General features: G+C 32.2%; 1 protein-coding gene across 5 annotated transcripts; it reads left to right on the top strand.

The window, feature by feature from the left end:
• Window positions 1-310: 310 nt before the first annotated feature.
• Window positions 311-7,299, top strand: LOC110669798 (homeobox protein knotted-1-like 2). 5 transcript variants are annotated; one of them, XM_021831575.2, is made up of 7 exons: window positions 311-446; window positions 598-736; window positions 871-1,257; window positions 1,367-1,489; window positions 1,628-1,763; window positions 5,797-6,050; window positions 6,642-7,299. In XM_021831575.2, the coding sequence occupies exons 2-7, from the start codon at window positions 722-724 to the stop codon at window positions 6,843-6,845; spliced, it is 1,119 nt and encodes a 372-aa protein (XP_021687267.2). In that variant the 5' UTR covers window positions 311-446; window positions 598-721; the 3' UTR covers window positions 6,846-7,299. The 5 variants fall into 5 exon arrangements, with proteins under 5 accessions (XP_021687267.2, XP_021687269.2, XP_021687266.2 ...); XM_021831577.2 differs by having other exon boundaries at window positions 312-446; window positions 598-703; XM_021831574.2 differs by having other exon boundaries at window positions 339-736.
• The last annotated feature ends 9,175 nt before the right edge of the window (window positions 7,300-16,474 follow it).

Below are 16,474 nucleotides of genomic sequence, written 5' to 3'. Positions count from 1 at the left end.
AGGCTTAAGGATTTGACATTCCGATTAAAATTTCAGGCAATTACCTAGTTTTTGCATTCATTAATGCATATTTTTGGGCAGTAGATTGCTGAGTATAGCGATAAATTTCATGCTACAAAAAGCTGTGGATTAAGTGAGTGGCAAATCAGATGGTGAATAAGCTAGAATGAAATTAGGCATCTATGGCTAACAGTGAAGCGAGTAAAAGGAATAGAATATCAAGTGCAAAATCCAAAAAAAGCAAACTGAAATAGGGTGGAAATTTGGAAAGTCCGTGAAAGAAAGGGCCATAATAATTAATAAATAAAGAGGAGAGAGAGAGAGAGAAGAAAAAAAAAATCTACAAATCGAGTTGCCTACTTGCCTTATCTCTTGGCCTCCGTTGCCTTTATAATTTTCAAATATTTCTTTTTCTATCAACAAACAAAGTCTTGTCACCCACCCAAGTAAGTAACGCAGCCCTCTGCCTGTTCCGGCTAAGCTACACTTCTTGACTTCGCCTTTCTCTTCACCATCATGTAAGATTGTTCCTTTCTGTTATTTTTTCCCCTTTCTGATTTGGTATTTTTCTTGCCCTCTTGTCTTAACATGTCTAAGTCTTGGTGCAACTTCACTTCAAGACCTCCCTAGCACTCCAAAGTGAATTTTCATTCCCAATTCCCATCGGTCATGACTCTTTATCTCATATAATCAGATACCAAAGGTAAAAAAGATCAAAGTCATGGTTTCTCTGACTGTAGGTCACTTGAACTCCAGACTTTCTAGGGTTTTTGCGTCTTTGTAGCTCTTAGCTTTAGGGTTTTTGGGATTTTCTTCAATTATTTTCTGGCCTTTTTATTGGTTGTTTGCCTTACCTGGATTTGTTGATAGATGGAGGACTATAATCAAATGAATGAGAACACAACTCCAAGGGGGAATTTCTTGTATGCTTCACCAGTTCTTGCACCCAATTCTTCTCCCTATGCGAGAACAAGTAGTGGCTCTAACGTGAGCAATCAGCAGACCCAGACGCCTTTAAGTCCTTTCCATCTTCAATCAAGTGAATGTTTCCAATCTGAAGGACATCCTATAGTGAAGACAGAAGCCAGCACTTCCCAGCATGCTCCAAAATTTCACTATCCTTTGTTGAGAGGCCATCAAACACTTAATCAACATCAAGGGAATGAAAGCTCCGGTGAAGTGGAAGCTATCAAAGCCAAGATCATAGCCCACCCTCAGTACTCTAACCTTTTGGAAGCCTACATGGATTGCCAAAAGGTAGGCATAAGCGAAGAAGACAAAAGTTAATTAATTGCAAAAGAATTCTTTCCTTCATAATTCATTTTAATAACTCTCGCTTTCTTTCGCTGCCAACCTGAATGTCTAGGTGGGAGCTCCACCTGAAGTAGCAGCTCGGCTTGCAGCTGCTCGCCAGGAGTTCCAATCAAAGCAACGATCTTCGGTCACTTCTAGGGACACCTTGAAGGACCCAGAACTAGATCAGTTTATGGTGATTGTTGAAGCTCTTAATTAACCTATATTATTATTATTACCTAATCGAAGTGTTTTGTCCCCCTCTTTTTATTTGATTTGACTTTAAAGGCCATACGAGATCTTAGTGCATTTGGCTTTTGGATTCGATAAACAGGAGGCGTATTGCGACATGCTGGTGAAGTACCGGGAAGAGCTCACAAGACCCATTCAAGAAGCCATGGATTTCATGCGAAGAATCGAGACTCAACTAAATATGATCTGCAATGGCCCCTTGCGAATCTTCAACTCTGGTACTTTCTCCCTTCCGTCTTCACGTATCTTAGATATTTATCTTCTCAACCAAAGAACTTATCAGTAAAGACACAAGCGAATTAAGATTTAACTTAGCTTTGCCTATCATGTAAAGGAACAGAAGAATCCAATAAATTCCGGCTGTTGCGGAGATGGGTTTAAATTGACCTGACTGGTACAGTTCAGGAGCAAGTAGTGGAGATTACTCCATAAATCTACATCCATCTTTGACCGAAATTACGCCTACCAATAATAAGGAGATTAGCCACTGTGCGAGGCAGAAGGGAGAAGAGAGCGAAGATTGACCCAACAGTCACGAGTCGTAGATTAGCTAACCCTAATCAGTAATCACGAGTCGATAGTACAAGAATTTGGATTTTGTTATATATATATATATATATATATATATATATATTTGCTAAATCTACATGGGAGGGAACCAACACAAAACGCACTTACATGCCATAAACAATCATGATATTACACGTTCACTAAACTAATGGGTTTGTTTTTTATTATTGATCTAACAAAAAGTATTGTTATTAGGGTTTTGCTTGCTAAAATCTATGTACTTTGGAATAAATCTTGATTCTGTAGGTTTGTGGTATATACTATAACATAATATACCTCGAGATGGATGGCATTATTATTGTCCAAGTTCCAAGCTGTTGTTTGCATTGCTGTTATGTGATTTTTTTTTTTTTATTTAGATTCAGATTCAGATTTAGATTTAGGTTTGTAAACAACCTAGGATGCTGTTGAAATCAGTGCTCTACCCCCAGTAGCCTGTACGGTTATCAGAATTATTCAGAATACTTCTTTCTTTATATATTTTTTTCCCTTTTCATTTTAGTTTTTAAAAGAATCTTTATTTTTAGCCATTAATTTGCCAATTGCTTTTGTTTTTGTTATTTGTTAGTACTATTTACATTACTGTGTTAGCACGTCTGGTCAGATTTAGCCTCATGTAAGAACGCACGGTGCACGCATTCACAAACACAAGCACAAGGGGAGGCCTGGATGAAAACTTTACCCGGGAATTATGATTAGAGCAGGATTTCTGTTGGCGAGGAAGAAAACGCTAGTTGGAAGCTGGAAACGTTGTTTCATTTATGTGTTTTTTTGGGGTTAATTTAAGCGATGGAATACTTGCAATTTAAGCAGGAATTTATGCTGAATAATTTATTAGTTTTACATGAATTGAAGCCAATCAAGTTTTTCAGGTAACCAAATTGTTATACTTCGTACTGCCTATTTGGCTTTAAGCTTAATCATGGATTTGTTTCATGTGGTTTTCAAATTTGTGTACTGTTTCCTAATTGCTCGAACACTGAATCTCTTGAAATTTGTTCATGTTTATGAAAGTATATTCAGCTAGCATACCATGAATCATGATAGAGGGGGAAGATGCTTATTGAATTCTTAAGTTATGGGTACTGTAATGAGTAGATCCCTTTCAATGTTGGGTGTCGGAATGAAAAGTGGAATACTAATTAAAGTCCCTTTTGTAATTAATTCTTCCTTCTCCTTCCTTTTCTACGTGAATCTTCTAATAAGCGATCGAGTTTTCTGATTGTGTTCGGTTGTTTTATGCATGCTATTTTCTAATTTCTTTTTGGGTTCATTATGGATTATTGGAGAATCTGTTCTAAAAACAAGGCTGTGTTGAAGTTCAATTGTCTAGGGCCATAAACTAAGGGAAAAAATTGAGCAAAGTTCTTATTCAATGGCCACAAAGATAAAAGGAAAGGAGCACAGATTCTTTGTTGTTGAAACTGGAAATCAGATGTCATCTGTGTAGTTATTATCTATATTACAGAATTATCATGATACCCACTACTTCATGTTACTAGAAAGAGCTCTCTCTTCTAATTATGATCTCTGAACATTCTCTTAGAAGAGAAAGAAGTATTTACTTCTAAGTGTTGAATAGAAGAAAGCATTGTTGCTTCATTAATCTCTTTCTTACTTGTTTCCCTCGTGACCCTTTAGCTTCTTTGTGTATTCTTTTGCTCCAATCCTTTACTTGTTGCATTTTGATGCACCTTCGGTGCTTATCTTTCTTTTGTTTCAGCTGGAGGTTTAGTATCTCTTATATAGAATGGTTTTCTTCTTTTTTCTGTGCTCTATCTGTTGGTTTTTGAATGTCTATCTGCTCTCGGACTTTTTTTGTTTTGTCAGTTTTTTTACTTAGCATGCCTCTGTTAGGTTGAGCGGATTGGGGAGTCTAATGGCTGGGTTTAATTATATAATGGTATTATCAAGTTTTTCCTGACATTTATTTTTATTTAATAAAATTTACTGCTTATAGAAAAAATCCTTTAGTTTTCCAGTTAAATACTTCTTTTGTGGGAGATGAATTAGTGTTCATTAACATGCATTCCCTGGTTACTATCTGTGCATTGACGTCTGTTGAAGTAAGTGAACCACAGTGTCTATGAAAAGGATGAGAGAAAATTGAGAAAAGGGGGCTTTAGCTTTTCTTGTGAACACATTTTGGAAGGCAATTCTTTAGCCGAAATGGTAGCTTCCAGCATTGGCCTCATGATTGCTGAACATTTTCAACAATGTTATCATGGTTAATTTAATAATTTCAAGGGGTGATTTGTCTTGATTTTGATCATTGCAAATTTGTTTTTAGCCCGTTTTATTTATCTACTCTATTTCCTGTTCCGATATATTTTAATCTGCCCCTCCATTTATCTATTGTAGAGTAGTATTATTGGTGTAAATTCTGTTCACGGCTTTATGTTGAAGCTAATTTGTGGGGGGAAAGAAATCATGTCAGAAATTCGGTCTGTTAACAATTTGACATAGGATTAGTGCAAAACTTGAGTCTTTGATCCTTTTTTGCTAGCTAGCTGTTTAGGTGTTAATGAAGTATTTGGCTGAAAAGTGAATAGTTGACGAGCACCTCTGTCACAGCTTAATTACCACAGATAGGCAATATATCTGATTGAACTGAACTAACAGAAATTTTCCACATAAAATTATATATATATATATGTCATGTTTTTGAAGCACCACAGTCCAGAGTCTATAGACTACTCACATTCGATCATCTTTCCTCTAGTTTAAATTTGTTGCATCAGGTACAATTCTGAATACGTAGTAAACTTTGAGATTAATTGAAGGAAACAATTCCGCGGGAGATACTGTCTTGGTGGATGCTGTAGAAATTTGATGATAATCCAGAATGTTGATCTTATTTGAGTTTTATCGAGTGAGTCTTACCTGCACTCGGTGTATACACTCAATCAATTTAAACATGACACATTGTATAACATTATGGTGGTTTTATCTAAATATATAGTAGGATCTACAATGGTTTACTAATTTTCGATTGGTTGGGTGTATATACACCCAGGTGTGTGCAAGAATTTTCCAGTTTTATCTCCTATCTTCTGGTATTTATGTTTGTTGGTTGTTCTTTCACTTAACATTGCAGGCCACAGGTTGAGTATTTGGAAATAGGTCTATTGATCTTGATTTAGTTTTGGCTTGTTTTGTAAAGTTTTTCTTGGCTTTTATTATTAAAAGAACTATGGCTTGTAATATATATATGGGATGATAGTTATATGTTGAAATAAAAGCAAGAGAATTTTGGCGTATGGTAGAGAAAATCTGAGGACCAGATATACCATGCTGTAGTGATCAGGAAAGGAATTCATATCGGATTCATATGTACTCGTGATGAAGAAATTGTATTAATGTGCATTTGAGGGTGAGCAATGGTAAGCTTGTTTGTGACAAAAAATTCACAAGCACATATAATGTAAATATAAAATTTCAAATATAATACGATAATGTATGTGTACTTTTGAGGATGAACTAGGTGCAACAGCAAGATTGAAATATAGTTTGATGCATCTATCAAAAGTTTTCCAAATTCCAAACCATAAATCATTTTCTTTCTTTTTTACTTTCAACACTGGAATAATTGGACCTGTTAACTTTTGATGATATAGACATTTAAATTTTATGCTCAAGTGCTTACGTTGCAATTCGTTTTTATATTCATCTGATACACAGATGAGAAGTCTGAGGGTGTTGGGTCGTCTGAGGAAGATCAGGAAAACAGTGGTGGAGAAACAGAACTACCAGAGATTGATCCCAGGGCTGAGGACCGAGAACTAAAGAACCACTTATTGAGGAAATATAGTGGTTATTTAAGCAGTCTTAAGCAGGAACTTTCTAAGAAGAAGAAGAAAGGAAAACTACCCAAAGAAGCCAGGCAGAAGCTACTTAGCTGGTGGGAGTTACACTACAAATGGCCATATCCTTCAGTAAGTGCATACAATTTTCTTCTTGAGCTGCACAATTAATCAGCTGGAAACTCTCCAAAATAACTTCATTTGTTTATTTTTTTTTGACAAGCTAGGATGAGTTTTATTATTGAAAAGATGAAAAAATACAGGAGAAGAGCCCAGAACAAGAAGATCCAAAGCAAAACACCCACTACAAACTAAAAACCAAACAGAAAAAAGACCCCCAAACAAGAAAATTACAAAGAACCCAAAAATAAAACAGAAAACAGATAGGAGGAAGCCTCTCTTGGCAACAAGCACTACCAAGGCACTCAAACGCTATGAAACCAACGAAACCACATAGAATGAAAAATACCCCAACTCAAGAACTGGCCACCCAACAAAACTTCAAATCAGACGAGGCAAATTCAGCTAGAGAAACTTGCTAAGACTCTGAAACACACCACCTACAGCTCTCCCTAAAACTAGATCCCAAAAGAAATTTTCATATCCTGGATAAATGATTTCTTCCAAAGATAAGCACAGCTTTTTACATTATACGCTATTTAAGCATTGGCAAATAAACATTTAGTGTTATTAATTAATATGTTTCTTTGTGATGACTAACAGGAGACAGAGAAGGTGGCCTTAGCTGAATCAACGGGTTTGGACCAGAAGCAAATAAATAATTGGTTCATAAATCAAAGGAAACGTCATTGGAAGCCATCCGAAGATATGCAATTCATGGTGATGGATGGCTTACATCCACAGAATGCAGCTCTCTATATGGAGGGTCACTACATTGGTGATGGTCCTTATCGTCTAGGGCCATGAGCATGCTAGAGTGTAGTGTTAGTTTTCATTCTCAAGCCTAGCATGAAAACTATTATTCATGCCAATGTTATATTTTCATTGAGTAGCTTAGGTAATGCTCTATAACATAAAACGACAGTTCTTTTCTTTTTTCTTTACAAGAAATGTCATCACTATAATCTTGTGCGTCATTGCCTTTATGTGATTTTATCGTGATTATTGAAGATGGAATGGTGGTCGTCGTCACTGCGACCTTTGCGTTGGTTTGGGACATCTACCCCGTTACATATCGTGGGAGACATCGATCGAAGTTCTTGTATATGCAGCCTTGTCTTGTGTAGAAGTGTGTGTAAAGAGGATGCAATTAGGGCATGAGGTTTGTAATTTTTTTTGAGAATGTGGACTGTGTTTGGGTTTATGTAACGACTATTACGTGCTCCTAAGTGTATATAACGTGAGAAGAAGTTAAATATAATTATGAGTGCGTTATTATATAGCAACTGAAAAAAAAATTTTGCTCGTACGTATTATATGATATGCAGTTTGCTTGAATACCGAAGAATTGCTTCAGTTGTATGATAGAGAAAGAAAAAGCTGAAGCATGGCTCTAACTAGGTGTGTAATCAAACGGGAGTCAACACTGTCAAATTCGAGCAAGACTTGATTATAAGACTCAATAATTGACCCGACTTGATCGAGCTTAATCTTTTAGATTTTTTTAAACCCGGCTTATTGAGATGGTAAAAATACGTGGCCTCAACTCAACTCGGCAACTATAATTAAAAGTTTAGAATCTCAAATATAAACTCAAACAAATTGAGCTTGAATTAGGAATTGATTAATATTTCTTTTGTAAGTGTTTTAGAGAACTCGGTTAGGCTCGTGAGTACCTTGAGTTGGATATTATGTTACCTGGACTCAACTCACAAGTTACTTGAATTACTTGGGTTTAACCTAAATTTTGATTTAAATTGAGTTGATTTCAAATATTTTTTAAACTAAATTCGAGTAGTTAATAAATGACCTGACTCGTTTACGCTCCTAATTCTAACCTATGTAACGCTACCAATGTGCATAACGAATTGTTTTGGGGCAAGTAATTGCAGTGTCTGTCTATATGCCTACTTTTGCATGAAAGAAATAGCCATTCATAAGTATACCAGACCATGGTTCAGATTTAGTTTGACATTGGAATGATTAATCACTTTTTTACCTATACAGTTTTCTTTTTCACTTAACATACTCGATTCTAATTTAAGTGTATTAAGGAGGTTTGATGACTGAGTATTAGTCCTAAATTTTTCTTGATTCTTTTCATTAACAAAATCGTGCTCCTTATGAAAAAAAAAACACTGATTTGAACTAATTAAAATTGTCTTGAGGGAAGGTTGGCATCGGTCCCTCATCCTCTTAAACTTTGAATCGAACCAAAACATGAGGTTCAGCATAGTAGTCAAATCATTTTTTATTTAAAGAAATATTTAAGAAAATTTTTAATCCCTAGATTGTCTTAATTATTTTAACTCAAAATCAAACTAAAATTTAGTCGTGGTTGGCACATATCAATTCATGAGAAACTGATCTCCTTAAACAACAGATATATTGAGTCGAATATCTACCATGAAAGCAATGGCTGCAACCCAATTGAGAGGAGAAAAAACAACATATTTGAACAAATAAAAGAGGATCTATAAGACTAAAAGAGCTATCTTACATTGTGTAAAAAAAAAAAAAAAAAAAAAAAAAAAAAAAAAGAGAGGGCATTTTCTTATATTCATACGGGACTTACTTCTGCAAATTGTTTATAAATTTACATAATTTGATGAGAATACAAGTGAGATGCATTTCATGTGGCTTCACATTGTTTTTCTCTATTAGTCATACTGTGGCAAAACTTATTATAAGAAGAATTTAGATTTAAATTTTAGAAAAAAAATTGTTAAGAAAATTAGTTTTTTTTGTAAATAGTAAAATGAAAAAAAAAAATTATATGTACAAAAGAAATCACGTGTGAGGATTTACATGAATCCATTTTTTTTTTCTCATTTTGACACTTGGAGACAAGTGATTTAAATTTTGATAAAATGATATCTTAAATTTTACTCTCATTAATTTTAAAGACAAATACTTCAACGATGATGGTAAGAATCTAGGCAAAACATAATATTTTCTAAGAATATCTCGAGCCTCATGAATAATTTGAAAATTTTTAATGAAAATACAATATTTTTCTTTTTTTACTGCTCATTGCCAATTCAGCATAATTTTCAAATGTTGAATTGAGTATAAAAATCTGATTGGCCTAGTTGGGTTGATTCTATGACAAGTTAACGAGCAATTATATAGTATTATAGAGATTCTATAGAAGATATCCTACGTAGAATAACAAAGTAATAAAAGATAAACATATACAAATAAGTAGGTCTTGTAAAATTATAATTATCAAATAGTTTTTTTTTTCACAATTTAATAATTGAATTACTTACATGATTAGTTTCTATTGATTTGCAATTTCATATAATATGTTTACATGGAATTACAGTTTCATAATATAATTTCTCCAAAGTTAATAAGATATAAATATGGACCAATTAGACATGAAAAAAATTGAGTGATTAGAAGATTTAACTGATGTTCCATGTGATTAATATTCTCATAAATGTCAGGGATATTGAAAGCAAACTCCGCTAAGAAAATTTCATTTCTTATGATATTTTGTATCAGTCTTTTGAAGACTTCGTTAACGAAGAAAGTGATTTTTTTTTTGCGTGACCACTCTTTATGATATGGTTATTGAAATTTCTACTTTAACCCTTTATAACTTTTTTTAATAATGGAAGAAACAAAGATATCTTTTATAGCATTTTCTATAATGGTATTCTCCATTATCGTGATGAAGATCTGAACTTAGAAAAATTATTGAAATTAGAAAGATTATTGAAAATCACAATCTTTAGATAAAACTTGCCCCAAAAGCTAAGGATGTGTGTTCTCTATTCATTTTTTATTCGCCTTTCTCCAAAAGTTGAGAAGACCTGTTGTGAACCATGAATATAGCATATGAATAAAAAACTTATTTTCAGTCCATCATGTATAAAGAAAGATAAAAGTTTAAGAAAAAACCTGAACTCTTTTCTATGTGAACTCAATTTTTAGCCAAAGAATCAAATGCATGAGTCCACTTCTCCCGACTTAAGAACCAAGTCCAAAGAGATTTTTTACTATACTCATCTAGTTTGGTAGGACTCACAAGACCTCACTGAGACAGAAAATACAACCATTGAAGGACAAAGAATAATCATTACTAATGTGGAGAGTGAGCCATGATACGAAAGTCTTTATGAAAACATTGAATTTGAATGCTCTGATTATGACAATTTTCATCTGAATTCTAATAAGAATTCTTTCTTACTTTAAGTGCTATCTTTGAGATGATTCACATGAGATGCCACCCAAGTGTTTTGGTGTTTTCAAAAATATCATGTACTATATTATTATCTTTTTTTTTTCTTTAAGGATGTTGGAACTATAATTTTTAAATTAAAAATTATAAAAATGTCAACATGCATTTCAATTTTTAAGAATTCAAATTCACATTGAGTTAATAAATTAGATGTTTTTTAGCTATTTTTTTTTACCATAACACAATAAATTTTATAAAATGATATGAATTTTATTTTATTAATATATAATTAATGTTTTGTAAATATTAAGAAGGTAGCTAATCATTTATAAAAAAAAAATATTTTTATTTCGTGTATTATTTATAAATATTGAAAATTTAAAAATATTATTAAAAATAAATAAATAAATGTAACCTGAATGTTTTGATTCTAAAACTATTTAAATATTCTGAAGATATGTCGACTTGGGTTTTAGCAGGTGATTAAAAGTTGCTGTAGGCCTAAGAAGCCATTAATCAATGGCGTTCAAAGCCTTAACCTTTGCCGAATGGGCAGGGCTCTGGCTAACGATATTTAACCAACATGTGGATTAAAGTCCAAGCAAATGTACCTATTTAAGTTTGGCCCAATTTTGGCTAACATTCGTGAAATAATTTTATTTGTTAATAAAAAAATATAATAATATTATATTAAAATTAAACAATTTAATTAATATTTTATATTATAGATTGACGTTTAGTCATTATGCTAAATAAGATTTAACGATGCAAACCATATTTTAACCGTGAAAATGACTTTAAATGTGCATAATAATTATTCTATAAGTTAAAATACTCTTGTTCAGAAATTAAAAATTTATAAAAATTTAATTTAATTGATTTTTTCTTTATCAATTTTCACATTTAAAACAAAGAAACTGAAAGTATTTAATTTTTATAATTTTAAAAAAATTAATTTAAAAGAAATAAAAATCAGTTGAAAAGTTATGTGATTGTATTTCTAGTAAGAAGAAAATTAGATGGCATTAGAGGAAAATAAACTCCCTCAATTCAATTGCATTACACTGCTCCAAGACTGTTCAATTTGGCATTGGCTTTAAATGTATTTAAATAAATTTCAAAAAATAAATAATTAAAAATATTAATTTTATTAATTTACCCAAAAAAAGCACAAAATGCATTATAATCATATTAATATTGTAAACCAAATTGATTAAAATTAAAGTATGTTTATATATGCAAAGTAAAAAATTAAAGACAATTAATTAAATAATATGATATATAATGGTTAATGATAGGCCAATTGGGATAGTCTGATTTATGTTTTTACACCTATAAATTAAATTGATCATATATCTTTGTAGCTAGGCATGGATTCCATCTGGTTATGAGCTAGAATGGAATTGAATCAGTGATTTTTAATCAAAGGGTTAAGATTTTGAGATCACATTGAAAGATATTCACCGATTTCAATTTAGTTTAATTCAATTTTTATTTTGTTTATTGATTCAATAAAATTTGATGGTCAAAATTAAAAATTTTTTTTTCTTATTTTTTAAAAAATAAAAATCTAATCTAAACTCAAAATCAAATTAAATTGATAAAAGTCAATTGAATTTGATTTTAGTCTAATTCAAAATAATTATGAACAAATCTAAATTTAACCGTTTTAGTTCAGTTTTGATCTAAATCCAGACCGAGCCATGTCTACTCGCAACTAGGGGAGAGCAGTTTTCGGTTTAAACCGAAAAACCGAACCGAACCGATTGAATTCAGTTCAATTGGTTCGGTTTTAAAATTTAATCGGTTTGATTCGGTTTATAATTTTAATAATTTCGGTTAATCATTTCGGTTCGGTTATTTTCATAAAAAAAATTAAAAAAACCGAACCGAACCGAAATTATTAATATATATAGGAAATAAAAAAATTGAATCAAACCGAATCGAACCGAATCGAAATCAAATAAAACTGAACCGAACCTTAAGATTTTTGAGTTTTAATTTCTAATTTTTTTGTTTTTATGTTTTTATTATTTAGATTTAATGTTAAAAATATAAAATTTTATAAATTTTGGTTTGATCGGTTTAAAACCGAACCAATATTTATCGGTTTGATTCGATTCGATTTTCTCTTATCAATCGATTCGGTTTGATTTTTAAAATTTTTAATTTTTGATTTTCGATTTTATCGGTTCGGTTCGGTTCCGAACCGAACCGACCGTTTGCACACCCCTACTTGCAACAATAACAGGCACAGCCTAACTTTAACTAGAAAATAAATAAAATGTAAAAACAAAAACCACCTTAATTCGTATTCTGAAGAAACAGCGCAATTTCTCTGATCCTCAACTTTCCTCCATTGCAAATCATAATTTTGCAATCCAGAATCCATCAACTTTTTACTGTTTATATGTCATATTAAGAATGATTGGAAGGTGGAAGGTCTAAAAATAGGCCAATTCTTTTATAATTTCGCACAGGAATTTTTTTTTTTTTTTGCTTGAAGTCACAAATAATGGTGTTATTGAGAGTTTTTGTTCTTTTTCATACATCATTTTGAATCTAATATTTTTAAAATATAGATTTGGGTTCACACCCAACCATGGCGCTTCTGGGATTTCTTGTTTCGTGCCAAATCATTAATCATCCCAAGCAAAATAGAGATGATGACATGTACTAGTTCTTTATTCTTCGAACTTTTCGACAGATTCAAGAACTGGTTTTTAATCAGAGTTTTCTTGAAATGATCTTGCAGCTTCAACTGTAATATTAATATCTAAGATGTTTAGCATTTTTTTCGCCAATCAAGATCACCATCGCTGTCCACTTTGCATTTCACAAAAGTGACTAGCATTAATGCTCTGCCCCTCTTCCCCATGTCTAATGTGAACATTAAGGAGATAAATGGTGACAGATATCTTTCTTTTCTTCTTGTTGCTGGATTTGTTCACTTTCTTGTGCTGGAAAAATCCATTTTTGCTGGAGTCACAATCTGCATTATTAGTCCCCCCTTATAACAGCCTTAACAGTGAGACAACCCAGTGACCATTTGTTTATAATTGCATCTACTAAAGTCTAAAACTCTTATCTACCTTGCATAGGTAGTGTCAATATTAATTTTATTCGTGACGAGCCAACACTCAAGCCATTTTCTTAAGAAAATTAATTTAAAAAAAGGATCTTTATAGCCATGATAATGATATGCATAATACATATCCCTGTGTCTTTTTCTTTTTGGTGTGTAATAGTAAATATTATATTCATATACTTTTAGAAAACATTTTATATATTTACCCCTCGAATTATCATATTAAAACTAATTAAAGATAATTTCAAGATTGAAATAATGAAATATAGATGTGTTGCTTTTATCTCAAACGAAAGTAAGACACATTTAAAACTGTTATAGTTAGAAAATTTATCACAAACATACAAGAATTAGAAAGCGTAGTAATTTATCATATAATCAAGCTTCAACACGCGTGCAAATATTGATCATTACAAACAAAGTGTTGACATCGATGATGACAATGAAGTTGGTATTAATATAACATCAATGTTCCCTAATTATAATTATGTAGTTTAGCTCCAGCAAGAATCGATGAGGTGTTGATTAGAAATTAGAAAGCAGTACTAAGGTTAACGATAAACAGAAGACCCAGAAACGAAATCATAAGAAAGAACAAGAACTGGATTAATACTACATGTATATGTGGCCAATTTCAGGACGTCAGGTTATCATCCGCTCATTCATCAAATCATTATTTTTCTAGATCTGATTATCAGTGAATTAATTTTTCCAGTAGACTTTATCTACTTTGATGCCTACATTATACTTGTTTTATTTATTCTTGTCATCTAGTTTTGAATTTTTTTATGTAGTTTGCCTAATCACGTAAACGTTCTGAAAAAAAAAAAATAATTTCATATATAGACACCACATAATAAATTAAAATTGTTAATTAAAGCTAACGTAACCTAAGAGTCATGAATGACCACATAATTCTTTGACCTCTCCACCAATTAATCATATCTTGAATTAATAATATGCATAGTACATAAATGGCACAAAATTTTTAATTTTATGATTTTTCGAATGAAGGCAACATGGCACTTATTAAAGTTCATTAAATATATTTATTTATTATTAATATTGTATCAATAATATAAGAAATTATATTTTTTTATGTGATATTGCACCATTTTTTATATAATATTATACTCCATCCGTCTATTTTTATTTATTGCATTTGAATTTTGCATGATAATTAAGAAAATGATTGGATAATTTAATTTTCATAAAAATAAATTAAAAATTAACTAAATTATTTTTTGTCTCATTTAATTACTCTTTATATAAATATTTATTGTATGTAGTAAAGATAAGAGTAAAATTGAAAAAAAAATTAATATTCATTGGTTTTTTAAAAGTAAAATATAATATTAGATAAAAGAAAAATATAAATATTATGACAAATAAAAATGGATGATAGGAGTATAGAATATATTCTGTCTTCCTTTCTGGATGCTCTTGTTTGTGAGTTGGGCTCCTGGTCTAATAATTCTTGGGTTTGGGACTTTCCCTGGAGGAGGAGGAGGTTGTTTTCTTGGGAGTTGGATGTCTTGAATGATTTGTTGGATGTGGTTAATTTAGTTCCCGTTTGTCCTTCGAAGTGTGATAAGCTGGTTTGGAAATTCACTATGAAAGGAGAATTTTTGGTTCACTCACTTTACAATGGCCTCCTTGAAGCTTCCCACCAAGGCTTTGTTAATTTTCCCTGCATATGGCTTGGTTTAGCTCCGCCAAAAAAGGAGATTCTAGTATGATTGATTTGTCATGGAAGGCTCAATACAAGAGACTGGCTGAATCGTTTAGGATTAATCCCTTTTGCTAACAACTTCTGTCCCTTTTATGACAATGTCGATAAAACTATTAATCACATCTTTTTGGAGTGTCGTTGTGCTTGGTTGGTGTGGAATTGGTTCCTCAACTGGTGGGTTTGCAGCTGTGTATCCCAAACTCTTTTACTGGTCTTTTGGCTTACTCTCTTCTACGCTATAACTTGGTCTATTTGGTGTGCTCGCAACAACAAGGTGTTTAGAGACTCTGAGTTTTCTATTCTAGCCATCTGTTCCCTCATTCTTTTAGAGTCTCAATTTGGTTCCAAGCTCTACATGCTGACTTTCCCTACTCTGGTCTTGATCTCTTATCCTCTGTGGAAGCTATTAAAATCTGGACAAGTCCTGTTTCTCATCGATTGCAGATAAAATGGCAACCCCCTCCCTTGCATTGCCTCAAATGGAATGTTGACAGATCGTCTATTGGGAAGCCTGGTAGATGTGGAATTGGAGGTATCTTGAGGGACTCTAATGGTGACTTTATTGGCTTATTCTCACGCCCTAATGGAATTTTTGATTCTAATATTGCAGAATTAAAAGCCATCTACAAAGCTCTTGAGTTGCTAGTCTCCTTTCCTGATATTTGCTTGGGTGTTGATGTTATTTTTGTGGAATCAGATTCCAGGAATGCGTTATCATGGGTATCTTGTCCTGACAATGCTCCTTAGAGAGTTAATAATATTATCAACTTTATTACTAATTACCTTCTCTCTTTGCCTCGGCTCAACTTTTCCCACATTTTGCATAAGCAAACTCCGTAGCTAATTCGTTGGCCAAGCAACGTATATCAAGGTCTAATGAGTTTTTTGCATGGCTGTAAGAGAAGAGCTGCCATTTGATTTGCTCAGTGCTTCGGCTAAGTTTGTGTTGGTGGTCCTCTTTTGCAGCTTAGCTCTTCAAACATGCAGAAGATCTTATTCTTCTGGCTTGTTTCGGGGCTTATTTTGAAGGAGTAGCTATTAGCTGTTATGTTTTCTATTTTGTTTATCTTTCTTTGGTTAGGGCTTGATCTTGCATTTTTCTCTAGTTGTTGGTTTATTTAGCTTTGTTTTGTGATGTACCGTGTCTTCTTCGGATTTTTTTTCACTAAGCTTGCAACATTGTAAGTTGGGTATATCGGGAAGGTCTGTTGACTTGGATATAGTTAGTTGGTGTGAACTAAGTTTTTCTTAACTTTTATCAATAAAATTCCTTTGCTTATAAAAAAAATATAAAATATAATTACTGATGCAAAATTAATAATAAATAAGTATATTTTAATTAACCTTAACAATGCAATGTTGCACTTGTCACCGTTATTTTTATTATAGATTAATCAAGAAAAGATAATGTATAATGAAATTAATGC

Source organism: Hevea brasiliensis, chromosome 12 (genome assembly GCF_030052815.1).
Source record: "Hevea brasiliensis isolate MT/VB/25A 57/8 chromosome 12, ASM3005281v1, whole genome shotgun sequence".
NCBI lineage: Eukaryota > Viridiplantae > Streptophyta > Magnoliopsida > Malpighiales > Euphorbiaceae > Hevea > Hevea brasiliensis.
Note: the sequence above shows the minus strand (reverse complement) of the source record. Positions and strands in the feature narration are given on the sequence as shown.

Coding starts and splice junctions, on each gene's coding strand:
- LOC110669798 (XM_021831575.2), top strand. Junction 1,490..1,627: donor CAGAACTAGATCAGTTTATG/GTGATTGTTGAA, acceptor TTCGATAAACAG/GAGGCGTATTGCGACATGCT. Junction 6,051..6,641: donor ACAAATGGCCATATCCTTCA/GTAAGTGCATAC, acceptor GATGACTAACAG/GAGACAGAGAAGGTGGCCTT.